Source organism: Tauraco erythrolophus, chromosome 24 (assembly GCF_009769465.1).
Source record: "Tauraco erythrolophus isolate bTauEry1 chromosome 24, bTauEry1.pri, whole genome shotgun sequence".
Classification (NCBI taxonomy): domain Eukaryota; kingdom Metazoa; phylum Chordata; class Aves; order Musophagiformes; family Musophagidae; genus Tauraco; species Tauraco erythrolophus.
In genome coordinates this window covers 5,489,730-5,503,331 of record NC_141488.1, presented here as the reverse complement: position 1 = coordinate 5,503,331, position 13,602 = coordinate 5,489,730, and the positions used below count along the sequence as shown (strand labels likewise).

Genomic DNA, 13,602 nt, shown 5'->3' with positions numbered 1-13,602 from the left:
GAATAAGCACGGTCTTTGTGGCAAGGCCCTTCTAGTTTTTATTATCTAGAGCTATCAAAACTGTTATCTGGAGAGGAAAAGATAAATGAAGAACAGTCTGTTGTTAGATCCAGATGGCTTGCACGGGAAGACCTTTGAAACAACGTTGAAAAATCCTGCTGTTTATCTGAAAATGTTCTTACACAGAATGGGATAATTAGATCCTACTGTAGCTGTTTGCTACGATGCATTTTGAAACAAACAAGGCTATCAATTTGGTTAGGAAAAGCAACCAAGCGGAATGCAATAAGGTCAGCACATGTTGGTGGGGGATGGATAAGCACTTTCCTTGTGCAGCTACAATAAAGCTCAGTAGCGTCAACATCTCTTTCCAAGCTTTCCTGAAGAGAAATAGTTTTAGAAGGGATGATCTTCCTGTTAAAATTAAGAGATGACTCATGAGACAAAAATCTTTCTCCTTCTCTTTAGTATATCAAGGCCCGAAAGATAAATGTTGACTTAGCTGAGACCAGAGCAGGAAGTTGAGAATATTGCTATCAATCATCTCCTTAAGATATGGTTTGGAGTCTCTCTCAGCTGTGTCCCCTGTTCATTACAGTTGCTGCTGTTAGAGGTAGAACAGGTTTGGATAGGATAGGATAGGATAGGATAGGATAGGATAGGATAGGATAGGATAGGATAGGATAGGATAGGATAGGATAGGATAGGATAGGATAGGATAGGACAGGACAATAGCTGGATTGTGGGCCTGTAAGATCATTCCTGCCATACACAGCTTTTGAGTGCAGTCAGAGGCAATGGAGCTTCTAAGTTTCTCAAGATGCCTGAAGAAAAGATCGACATCCCAGCTGTGGGACACTTGGCATTTTTAGGCACCCACATGCATTCTAAAAATCTGGCCCTAGGCTTTCTGCACCTCAGTTCCCAACTCTCCTCCTGGGGCACCAAAATGATACATTTATTAAGGACTGACATGGTCAGACCCTATTGCAGGGGGTCTGCAGAGGGATTTGAAAAGGCTTTTAGATAGAAAATATTGTACTTTTTAGCAGCATCTTCAAGTGCTCTCCTAAGGCCCCCTTCCCTTCCGCGTTACGCTGCCCGTACTGATCCTGTGCTGAGGGTTATGTTTCACAGCATGAGCCAAAATGTTAACATTGTGGCATTTGATTATTCCCTTAGTAGCATCACTAAGAATGTTGTTGACACAAGATATGCAGCCCGCAGGCAACTCTGAACAAGGTAACTGGCATCACCGGCTTGAAATGCAGCCTCCCCAGGGGGTAGTTAGTGGGGCAGAATGTTGCCCCTGGGATCTCGCACTCCTTGGGCTGCTGCGACTCCTGTCACTGCAGCGTTTCGGAGGGTACTGGTCGTGATGGTATAGTGTGGACACAGAGTACATGAAACAGCTCAAACGACATTCCACAAAACCTTTGATACTGAATGGTATGAAGTAACACAAGCACGGTGGAAATGTCCTTCCGGGTTGCTGCCCAGACTGTGCCCGTATTCATACCCTGTGCCATGACACGCTTCACCTGGCATTTTCACCTTTTGGCCTTGTGTGACATGGCCATAGTGCTTTCTTCGTTACTGATGCTGCAGTTAGGAGCTGCACCTTTCCCTGTAAAGTTTCTAAGACTATTCCTTTAATCCTGGATTGAATCATCAAACCCCTTTACTTCATAAGGCTACAGTTTATTTGCAAAATCACACCAAAGCAAGTGAAATTTAGCCTTTAACCTCAGCTTCCCTGGGCTGAGAAAACACCTAAGTGTGCTCGTGGTGAGAACAGCTGAGTTTTGCTTCTGGTCTGCCTTTCGCTGGCAGTGCCCGTTGAGTGAGTACTTCCCCATACCGCTCAGAGCCTTGCTTATTCATATAAATGGTTTCATTTCTCTGAAACTGATGTCATCAGACACTCACACTTTTTTACCACACCAGTGGAAATCAGTAGGCTGAACTATACTCTCCTCTTAATGAAAAATAATCGCCTCCTCTGTCCCCTGGATAAATACCATTCAGCCTGCTTTTGGTAAAGGAGCAGCGTGAAAAGCGTTTGGCTCTCAGTTTACATTGGGTTTGGTTCATTCCAGCCCTGGAGGTGGGTGTGCTGGTAACAGGAGCAGAGGAGGACTCTGCTCTTGTTAGAGCAGAGGTCTTGTAGACCCCTCTCCGTCGTGCAAATGGAGCACATTCCTCATCGACAGTGTCGGTGAAGGCTGGGAGGAAGCGGCTCGACACCTCCCTAGTCTCCTTTGTAGATTATTAAATGCCTGAATTGAGATTAGTGTAAATTGAGATTGAGGGCTGAACTGAGATTAGTGTAAATCCTCACATTCCTACCTACGTGGAAGGTGATTCTAGCTGCTTCGTCCCTGGGGGTATCAAGGGAAGAATTGAATGCGTGACTATTTCAGAGGAAGAAATGAAGAGCAGCTGAGAAATATGTCAGGGCTGGGCCAAGACTGCAGTAATCTCTTGCAGAGATGAAAAAGGCTTTCACTTTCTACAAGCATTAAAGAACACAGCGGGGTAGGGTACATGTAGTTTCACGGAATTGCTGCACCAGGAGCTGTTACCACAGTTGCAGTGACTGCTTTAAAGGCAAAGTCCATTTTGTAGAAGTAGCCTGTTGTTTTGCACAAATCGTATATCCAAGGGTAGAACACCAATATATGTTTAATTCTTTTATGGTGCCATAATATACTTAATTCTTTTATCTCTCCATACATCAGCACTTGAATATCTTCAAAGGGTGGATATGTCTTGGACCTGGATATTTGGTGTTGGTAAAGAACAAATACAGTTTCTATTGTGAACTTTGCTAAATTTTCAGTAAACTCAATCCAGAATTTGAAAATGAATCTTAACTCAGCTTTAAAGTAATCCAATTCCTAATCAATTTGAAGAATATCCAAGAAATGAGACCTATGACTTAAGCACAAAGATACAGGATTGCAGTGTACCCAGAGGTAATGATGTAAGCAAAGGCACCCATCTCCACGGTAGAAAAATAGTGGAAGCAGTCTGACAACTCTGTGCCATGTTAAGACATCCAGGATTAGCTATGTGTATTTATTTGCATTTACTGTTTGCAGGGTAGGCTACTCTTTCGTGCAAGCAAACATAATCTGGATTTTAATATCATTAAGTCATCCTAATAAAACTCTATATTTTCATCCTGATCCCACAGTACTTTTAGGTCCAAATCTTTGAACAGCATAGTGAGAGGAGTGCTGTTGTCCCGGTCTGAGATAGTGTCGTGGGACACAACGTTGCTCAGGTTTGTGCAGCTTAGCTCCTTTGTTGCTGTTAACATTTCTATTTCTCGAGTCTCTGGGAACTGCAATTTATTTGCAGAATGTGAGAATGAATCTGGCAACATCCACTGCTCTGAGTTGTCTCCAGGGAAGCTGTTACCAGTACCGACTGAGAGGAGGAGGGCTGCTGATAGAGACGACAGCGATTTATCCTCTGTGACATAGTCTGTGTCAACTTCCACTGAAGACAATAACGGTGGCAGTTCTGCTGTCTGTCCTCTATAGCATCCTCCTTGTTCCAGCAAAGACAGTGACAGCTGGGATCTGTGTGCTTTACTTTCCATTCCATCAGTCTGCAACAGCACTTGCTGTGTTTGCCCAGGGCTCCCCTGCAAAAAAACTGACTTTCTTGTGTCACTGTTGTCCCACAATGCCAAGTTTGGTCTCTGTTCTTTATAATTCCAATGGCTGCAGCTCTTGCCCAGCATCTGGGTTATGAGTTTTCCACCAACAAAACCATCTGGAGAAACATCCTTTAGCGTTTGGTTTGGCTGCAAATTCTTCTTGCCAACATGGTCTGTGCCTTCGACACACACGCCGTAGGTCAGGGGCAGGATTTTGCCGGACGCGGCAGTAGGAACGCTTTGCTCAGCTATTTGAGGAGCATAATTAGTAGGAGCTGCACTTGCCGAGCAGGGAGGCTGAGCGGGCAGCTGGAGTGGTGGTACGTCCATCTGTTGCTGATAGGTAGTTTGTGGTGGACAGAAGGACCATCGTGGCTCCAGTGCTCTGTCCAAACGTTGGCTGATCTGTGGTAACTGCACTTCAGGGATGAGAAGTGAGGGTCTGGATAAATTAATGGGCTTTATAATATGCTCCACTGTCAGTGTAAGAGGCTGGAACGATGAAATCCCTCTGAAGTCCTGTTGAAGTAGATAGACAAACATGAGGTATTAACAAGAAGCTGTGACTTTGAAGGTTTGCTTTAGATTCTTTAAAATTTTCTTTGGAGAAATATCAGTAAAAACCACCAGGGATTTGCTGTACTGAGAAAATAAATCTGTTTTTTTTTCCTGGGGAATGGCCCTTCAGAGGAATACAGACATCTCTCATTATGTATCAAGGGCAACTGTGCGATCCTAAAATATGAGGAAGAAAAAATCTGGCTTTAACTTTTCCAAAATTTGGCCTGGGCCCTGCAGCATGGAAATAGATTGCCCTTAAGTTCGTTTGGCATGCAGAACCAATGCTTGCCACGGGAGATGAAGGCTAGGTAAGGTGGCCCAGGGTTTCAAGAGGAACTAGTGATTTAGGATGCCTCAGGCTTTAGCTGCCTAACCTGATTCCTTCTTTAAAGGGGCCCGATTTGGAGGGAGTTCTGAGCACTCATCTTCCGTAAATCAAACTGCCAGTGGGTCACTTAAAAACTGGAAACCAAAATCTTAAGAAACTTCTGAAAATTTTAGATTTAAGAGGAAAGGAAAAGGAACTTCTGGGAGTCTGGGATTTTGAGAGCTGTTCTAACATATTAGTATAGAGCCCTGCTCTCCTCTAGGGACAATATGCACAGTTTATTTCCTTTAATAGAAAAAACTAGATTCTTCAAGTCCGCAGACATCTTTGCTGTCTTACTTTACAGCTCCCTGTGACAAATTTTCTCTACCTGTGGTAGGATGACCAGATTTAGATTAGATATAAGGAAGAAATTTTTCACTCAGAGGGTGGTGAGGCACTGGCACAGGTTGCCCAGAGAAGTTGTGGCTGCCCCATCCCTGGAAGTGTTCAGGCTGGATGAGGCTTTGGCCAACCTGGTGTAGTGGAGGGTGTCCCTGCCCATGGCAGGGGGGTTGGAACTAGATGGTCTTTGAGGTTGCTTCCAACCCAAACCAGTCTGTGATTCTATGATTTAAACCACCTGTAGTCTGCAGTGACCACCTAGACAATGCTCCTGTCTTCTCATTCATCCTCTTCACGTAGCGATGGCGTTTAAGTGCGTGCACACAGTCCCGAGCATTTAAAGATTGGCTGCGATGGCTCCAGAACACTTACCAACGCCATGGGCTGGGCACTGTGTCGCTTGATGTATTTGTAGATCACGTAACTAATGGCAGCGAACACCAGTCCGGCACAGAACGCGAGTGCCACGAAACAGTAGAGAAGCCACGTGTTGTCTGGTTAGTGGGGAAGAGAACAAGTGGGAAAGGTGGTGTCAGAGAGCTGGATTAGATAAACCGTGTGGGATTAGCTAAATGATTTTATAGGCCAATCTCGTAGGACTCGATTTTTAAATTAGGAAAGTCGGTGTTGCTTCGAGATGTTTAGCAAGGCCATGTTCTTTTATACCAGCTGAAAATCACTCTCTTTTGTGTACCCAGTATCCCAGCTGGACTTTTAAACGAGCAGAGTTAACAGCCTCACCTGCTAGTGTTTTAACCCAAAATACTTGGGATTTGCTGCTTCTCTGGAGGAGAGAGAGATATACTGTTCCGTTGTATTCAGTGTCTGGGTCCAAGTTGGAAACTTCAAATTCTTTGTTGTGTGCATGCTTCATCCACTGTTTAAAATAAAGGCAAATTCTGTGTTTTAGAAAGATTAAATGCATACATTTTCTTCAAATCAGATTGAAAAATTCAGCAGAATATTTTATTTACTAGTAAGGTGTTATAGGACTATAATAATTCTGTACATATGGAATTCTAAATATATAATTTGCTTTCCACTGTTATTGTATTTAATTTTTGCATTTCAGGTTCTTAAGGCTTGAACTAATTAAGTCATTCTCTTTTTTAGTCACCAGTGGTTTTATTTTTTGTTACTTATACAGCACCTTGGGAAACTCCAGTTTCTTTTCCAGAATTATAGAGGAATGCTTAAAGTTCCTCTTGTCTACTGAGAGTTAAAGACTGAGGTTTTCCCTTGCACATCAAAAATCTCATCCATCGTGTATAAGCTCTGATGTCCTTCTCCATTTTATGCGAAATGTGATTTACAAAAGTCAGTGGGCCAGTGGCCTGAGGTTGTGCTTTACCTTTTGGTGCGTCCTTTGGTTGAATATTGTTAAGTGATAATCAACAGTACCAAATTTGCTATAAATGTCCTCTATGGTTAGCTGGCGGTCATCCTCACCTCTCAGTGGAGTATAAGGGGGCCGTATAAGAAACTTTATGGACCGCACATAAGGAATATACTCCACTTCTGGTGCTCCAATAATAGCTAGAAAAGACAGAACAGGAGTGTCAGCTGTTAAGATTAAAGCTGATACATTATCAGATCATCTTATTCAGATGATCAGATGAGATCAGGTTATCATAAACATCTTATACACACCCCCCAGACTCACTGTAAATTATTGCTTTTGTTCATATACAAAACAGTATTTGACTGTATTTCACGGAGCACAGGAGAAATCAGGCACCTGGAGATACTGTCTTCCCTCAGGGTTCTGCCACCTTTAGCCAGTGTTTGTCTCAAGAAATTCTCCTTCCTTCTATTTGCATCACTGTCCTGCGCAGGGACGTCCTCCTTCACGCGTGTGTGATGAGTGTGAAATCCCACCACGGGGCACTCGGTTAACTGCTGCCTAAATTCCTATTCCCATCCTACATCAGATTTTCTCTTTAGAGTAGTTCAGCTCTTTTTTATGTACACTTATCTGCAGTGAAAGGCGTATGCTATCCCAACATTTAACCTGATCTATAACAGTGTATTTAAAAGCAGCAGTCCATATTCCTCCAAGGACATGTAGCTTAAAAACATCAAACTGAAAAGAATGGCCTAATTGCTCGTGTGCCTCCTTCCCTTTGCTGTCCTAAACATCAATGAGACTTGGGATGAATCCTTAGAAGTGAGGATTTAATAGATTTCAGCAACGGTACGTACTCTCTTTTCTGGGCTCAAATCTTTCCGAGCGCACCCAGGTGGAGGAGCAGTAGTTGTGGCCAGTGGCCCTCACCCTGGCATAGTAATGCTCCATGAAGTTTTCTGTTTCACGGCTGAGATTGCAGAAAGGCTGTGTGATACCCTGGCACTCACGCTTGTTAAGCCAGATTTTTTCTCCATACCTAAAGACAAAAAAAGGTTTTAGTCTTTTCGGTAGAACAGCTGCAGTACACTTCTCCAGAATGATCCAAATGGCTGTTTTGCCAACTCTTAGTAGTTTTTAAATTCATTATTACAATTACTAAGTGATGGGGAATGGAATGGCAGAGAAACTTCCCCTGGACTACAGCCCTTAATCCATTCCCGTTGATGGCTCCTGCATGGATGTCACATTGAGGAAGTGCAGCTTATTTCAGGGCACGGACCGGAGTGCCCTGAGTCAGCCACTCGGGGTTCTTTGCCCAGCTGTGACGCTGAATGACTGCATGCCAGTTCACTGCAGAGTTTGCAGAGCTACCCAAACCAGTGTAGCACTGGTCTCATCTCTCTAGTGACTGAACCAGAGGAAGATGACTGCTATTACCTGTATTTACAGGTGAGGAAACTACAGACTAGTGAGAAGGGGGCTGCTGAAGGCAGAGAGTAGCTCAGTAACGGAGTAAAGCTGGCAATCCAAGATGTAAAAGGGTTTGCGTAACTGAGCACCATCTACCAGTTTAAATACTTCTTTATTGAGTTCTTATCTAAGCAGAACCATTTCCGTAACGGTAAAACAAGCAGCAGAAACAACAAAATCTGCTTGTCTTTCTTGACCCTTCTCTCTCTGAGAACAGTGGCCCTAAGAACAACAGAATTCAAAAAAACGGCAAACTTCACATACTGTTTATATTGGACATCAAACGCAGTGCCAGGGGGAATGCCTGCTTCAGTTTCCCATGTCAGGATGTTCTCAAAGTTTGTAGAAGAAAATGCTGCACGTTTCAGACATGATGGCCTCTCTGTAGTCACAATGCCTAGAGGAGCAAAGAAACTAGTATTAAAATGCCTATTTTGGCATCTCAGCCCTCAGATGGATGTGGGTCTGATGCTGCTCAGCCTTTTAGTGAACAGAAATATCATCAGGCAAGCCAGTTCGTTTGCTAGACATGGGCTGCAACGCAGAAGCTTGAACAGAACAGGAATTCAAACTGTGCACACATGGCTGTATATGTCTTACAGATTGTTGACTCATCCCAAAGAAATGCAAGTCAGGAATTTTTACAGAAAGACCTCAAAAACTCAGAGTCAGAAAGAGTATCTTTGAGTTCCTTATCAGGTTTCTTTTAAAGCAGTTAAATGGCTGGAAAACTAAGAATAATGTTCGTATCTATGAATGTCTCTGCTTTCTGCCCATACTCAGGGAAGCTGTATGCTTAGATTGGTGTCACATCATTGAAGATGTGACATTAACCCTTCGTGCTCTGTTTTATTGAATGGAGACTGCCTGTACAGAGTGACACACAGACTTGATGCCTATCTGGACTCTGGCCTGGGTGTGCCAGGGTGAGGGCAAACAACTCACGTGGTTCCCTGCTCTCAGAGCCCTGTGCCTCTTCTCCACAGAGGATGGGCTCTGCCTTAGGTAAGCAGAAATGTCGCTTGTCCCTGGCAAACACGCCCCTGGTCTGAGCTGCCTCCATAGAGCAGAATACCACCATGATCCACCTGCAGCAAACTGGTGTTGAGTAGGCGCTGCAAAAGGGTGTCCTAGAGACTTTTGGCTCTCTCCTATCATGAGAACACAGTGTGAAATTTTCTCAAGGCTGATTCATGCAACCTTCTAACTTGGAGAGTAACCTTCAGAATTGATAAGTTCTGTAAATTTGAATTATAGACACAAAGATAGATAATTTGTACATTACTCAACTCTCGGCTTGCAGAATTGATAAACACCTTGAACTTGCATAGGCTTCAGCCTGCGCTTGCTGAACGTGAACGATCCCCTTACGGTGCTTGTAAACGGACCCTCAACATCAAGGCATCCGCCCTATGAAGAAGGGGTGTGATGGGTGAGCAAAAGCAGCACCATTTTACAGATGGGAAAACTGAGGCCCAGAGTGGGGGTGAGGTGGACAAGATCACGTTGAGCAGTTGTGGTAGAGCAGGGACTAAACCACACCAGTTCCTGGGTCCTCGCTCCAAGCTTTCCTTCCAGCTGCCTCCGTGGAGGAGAACTGAGTGTCAGCAGTTCCAAATGGCCATGCTGTATAGGAGGAGAGCTCAGCAGAAAAACAGATCCAGTTCTCAGCCTTGTTGTGTGTGGCATTTTGGCAGGGAAGCAACGCAGAAATGGATTGCAGTCTAGTCCAGATTTTGTCCGGAGCTCGTCTGCAGTTCGACACTTGCCTCTGCTCACACAAGGCTCAGCACAGTCTTCCAGAGGAGGCAGGAACGCAGCAGTCAGAATAAAGTGGGTGGGTTTCCCTGTCTGGGCACCATGAAAACTGAGTCACCAATACACTGATCATATCAGAAGTAGGAAATCTCCATCTTCCCACATTTATCCATACTAAAACACAGTTATGCAAAGCAGCGTAACACAAGCACAGTCAAGTGTGGGCAGGGAAAAACCAGGATATTTCACAGTGTGAAAGTCCCTCTGTTTTAGAAGTTTCTGAAGGGACCTTCCCTACAGTGCAGGATCACGGACACACGAGCAGATGAATGGTGAGGTTGCTTGCTGAAAGCTGGCATTTGAAAACATAGCAACTTTATCCTTGATTTACCCAGGAGTGAGTTTGCCACATCTGGAGTAGGGTTAAATGGCTTTTAGGGATACATTATTTGTTTGTACCTCTTTCAAAATCAGAGCTGTTCTTGTATGCCTTTGCGTCTCGTCTTAAAACACAGGAGGACTGATCCAAAGCCCCCTGAAGTCGATGAATATCCTGTACTCCTGTAAGTTTGGGTTGTAACACATCAGCGGCAAACGCTTTGAAATGAAGGATTATTTTGCTCTCCCTACTAATCCTTACAGCACTGAGCACACCAACAGTACTTTGAAAATATTAAAAGGAGAGAGCAACACAGAAGAGAGCTTTCGAACAACCTCAGACACCAGCTCGTTCTCTAGGTCGTCTTTCCGTAAACATGACTGACCTCCGTCCCGTGCTACAGGATCGAACAGAAACAACCACGAGCAGTGATAGGAACGGAGAAGTCGGGACTTACCGACCACTGAAAACACAGCCAAGATGATCAGGAATTGCTTCATGAATAACTGCGCAAGCTGGGCTGGGAGAGCAGGCAGTTGATCCTGTGTGCGAACGAATCACCTTTTACAAGGGCTGAGCTCTTGTTTGGGAGGCCAGGTTGGATCTGTTGCTCAGTAACAGGCTGCAGAGCTACTGTCTCACCTGCCTTCGGATCCGAGATCACCAGCTGAAGATGTGTGCGCATGTGTAAGAGAGGACGTCAGAGTGACAACAGGAGCACCTCTCCCCTCGGAGTGTGAACACCCACTGTACAAAGGTGCACGAGCCAGAGGCTTAGAAAATCCCCAGCTTCTGAAAGAAAGCCAAATACCATTTTGCTGATAAAGAGCTTCCTGCCTGAAAGCCTCATTGAGATTTCTCTGTTTTGGGGCTTGCTTTTCTGGTCGGGTGACTTTGACTTGTTAAAACTCTAGAAATTAAAACTTAGTCCTGTGCGCCTACTTGGTTCTATAACTGCTGCAAGCAAGACACCTATTTCCTTAAGAAATACCTTTGAATGCTTTCTTAAAATGAAAGTTGGACAAATCACTAGTTTTTAAGCTCTTCCATTGTTCATGCTGGGCATGGATGAGAGCCAACTGACTGGCATGTAGCCCTGCTGCATACTGGGCAGAGCACAAGCACCTCAGGTGGCTGGGGAGGCTCTCCCATTGATGCAGAAAGGAGGTAGCCCTTCTGTAGGAGGAGCATGTGCTGTCCCGTGGCTTTTCTCAGAGCCTGCTCTAGACCTACAGTTTACTTTTGTGCCTGCTCACAATTTGAGGGTCTGTTCTGAGTATCGTGGATGCCGTATGGTAAGAACTGGGAGTTTGTATGAAATCTAAACAAGAAAGAGATATAGTTCCTTTTCCATAGTGTTCTTAGTTTTTTAGGGTGTCATTACATTACATTTTCAGACTTTTCTCAGAAGAGGGAGAGACATTTCATTCTGTGGTCAAAAGTGAAAATTAATTGCTTGTCACCAGGAGATGTGGATTTAGAACCACCAGATGTGTATAACATCTGAAGAACTGGTACAGCTCCGTGCTACTTATTTTACCCAAGATGTCCTGAGTAGAGAAAACTTCACACTTGCAACCTGCGTTTGAGGCGTAGGAAACTCCCTTAGCCACTGCTTTGAATTGTTGTAGCGTGGCTATTCCCTTGACACAGACAGGATAACCTCCCTGGCTTATTTCTCTGACTTACTTTATCCCCTGTTCGTAACTGCTCACAAAAAGTCCTGTCCTCAGTCCTCAGTTTTGCCTAGGAGTAACTGGACCATGGCATAAAGCTGAGGTTCCCCCAGAGCAAGACCAACTGGACTGTCCTGAGCGCTGAGAACCATTCAAATTACCATCGCTTCAGCCCTAGAAAAACTTTGACGGAAATAGCTGCTCTAAACCACATAGGGCAACTGTGCATTAGACAATTTCCTTATGAGCATTACTCCTATATTGTCTAGATCTATTTAAAACTCCTAAATGCTAGATTTTTTTGTTCTTATTATTACAAGTGAGTCCCGTAAGCAACGTCACACCTGCAGCCGATTTAATCAAAACACAAACCATGTGTGCTTCTGAAGCTGAAAGCACACTACTTCCACTGTTCTGTCCTTGTGGCCAAACATGTGATAGAAATTACCACCCCTTCTGCTTACCTCTTCATCTGATGGGTTTTCTGTTCCTGAAGTTGTTTCTGTTCCCTGCCCTGCTTCGATATTCACGAGGCTGTATGCTTCAAACCATGCCACTGATGCATCGCTGTCATTTTGTCCTTCTCATCTCACTTAAAGAAATGCAGAAGCCTCACAGGTTTATTAAACAAGACACACCTCTCCACCAGCGTAGCCTATGTCTAATTAAGTGCAAATCTTTGTTAGGGTGTTTCCTGAATAGCTTGCTAAATCGTTTCCATTTTTTTCTTCCCTCACCTCACTGCCTCATGCTTCTGCTGTGTTATGACACCAGGTAATGCAGAGGTGAGGGAAACTGTAGTGCACCTGAGACTTTAGTTTTGAGAATGTAACTTAAATCTTGATTTCTGCCCTTATTTGTAGAGAGATGTTACCTTTTGCATAGTCCTGGAAACACCTCTCTGAATCCTTAGGTATCTGAAGATCTCCAAAAGTCTGGTTCCAAGTTTGAAATTAAACACTTGGCTTTCAAATTCCAAAGTGTAGACTGTGACCCTACGTCAGAAGTTAGTTCCTAAGGACAAAAACAGACTGAGAGGTTCATAACACATTTTCCATGGAGCTCTGCTTATAACTTGGCACAGCTTGGGAAAGAGGAGAAAAATCTTGCGTGCCAGAGATTTGTGCAGATAGTAGATTAAGGCCAAAAAGACCAAAGTGGTTATGTCTTCAGGTTTTTTGGTTGACTGGATCATACCCTCCCAATGAGAGGGGAGAGCTGCTTTTCTCATGACACAGCTACAACTGTTAAGTAGGATGTGAGATACGGACCGACAGCTCTGGAAGAGGGAGCACTGCGCTCTGGCCACTGATGACCCTTTTGCAGTGGAAAGCCCTGGTGAAAGTCTCAAGCCCTGATGAAAGAAAACATGGAGGAGTGGGATGCTGCCTCCACCAGTACAGCTCACCTGCCCTGCAGGCTTTCCCTCAGCTTCCATCCTCAGAAAACCTGGACAAGACAAAGAACTGATCCCAGGCCCTGAGCTGTGACATGTCAAAATAATTTTGTAGAGGTTACACAACTTCAGAGCTTCCTGTAATGCAAAGCCTGGGGTTTTTCCTTGATTGCACAAGAAAATGGGTGGTGATTGTATCTGGATGATCTGTATCTTTCTAAATGAACAGGAGGGATTACAATGCAGGATGTACCTATGGACGCTTTGGGGAGGACAGGTGAGAAAAAAAATTCTAGCTGATGAATCTTTTCTCCCACCTCTCCTTTTTACTTTAATTCAAGACCTTAATTAGTGCATCTTGCTTTCCTTTTTCAAAGCGGTTCCCAATCCCTCATATCACCCCCTACCTCTTTCTAATGTTGTTCTCCTGATTCTCTGAAGATGTCAGCTTTAATAGCCTCCATGAACACCCTTCCCTCATCTGAGACAGCTCTCTCTGAATGCGGAGCATGGCTGTTGTGTCTCTCCCTCTTTCTTGTAATGCTTTGGTTTTCTGCGTGTCCCTTTACTCAACACTGATCCTGGAATCCTTCTGACTCGATTCTTTGCTCAGAGAGATGGTCACAGTCCTG

General features: G+C 44.2%; 1 protein-coding gene across 2 annotated transcripts; it reads right to left on the bottom strand.

Moving 5' to 3' along the window:
- Positions 1-3,163: 3,163 nt before the first annotated feature.
- Positions 3,164-10,398, bottom strand: IL22RA1 (interleukin 22 receptor subunit alpha 1). Of its 2 annotated transcripts, XM_086626248.1 has the most exons (8): positions 10,356-10,398; positions 8,026-8,158; positions 7,146-7,327; positions 6,295-6,479; positions 5,685-5,820; positions 5,610-5,612; positions 5,316-5,437; positions 3,164-4,189 (listed from the first exon to the last, which is right to left on the bottom strand). In XM_086626248.1, the coding sequence occupies exons 1-8, from the start codon at positions 10,396-10,398 to the stop codon at positions 3,164-3,166; spliced, it is 1,830 nt and encodes a 609-aa protein (XP_086482374.1). The 2 variants fall into 2 exon arrangements, with proteins under 2 accessions (XP_086482374.1, XP_009987360.2); XM_009989058.2 differs by lacking the exon at positions 5,610-5,612.
- Between the last annotated feature and the right edge of the window lie 3,204 nt (positions 10,399-13,602).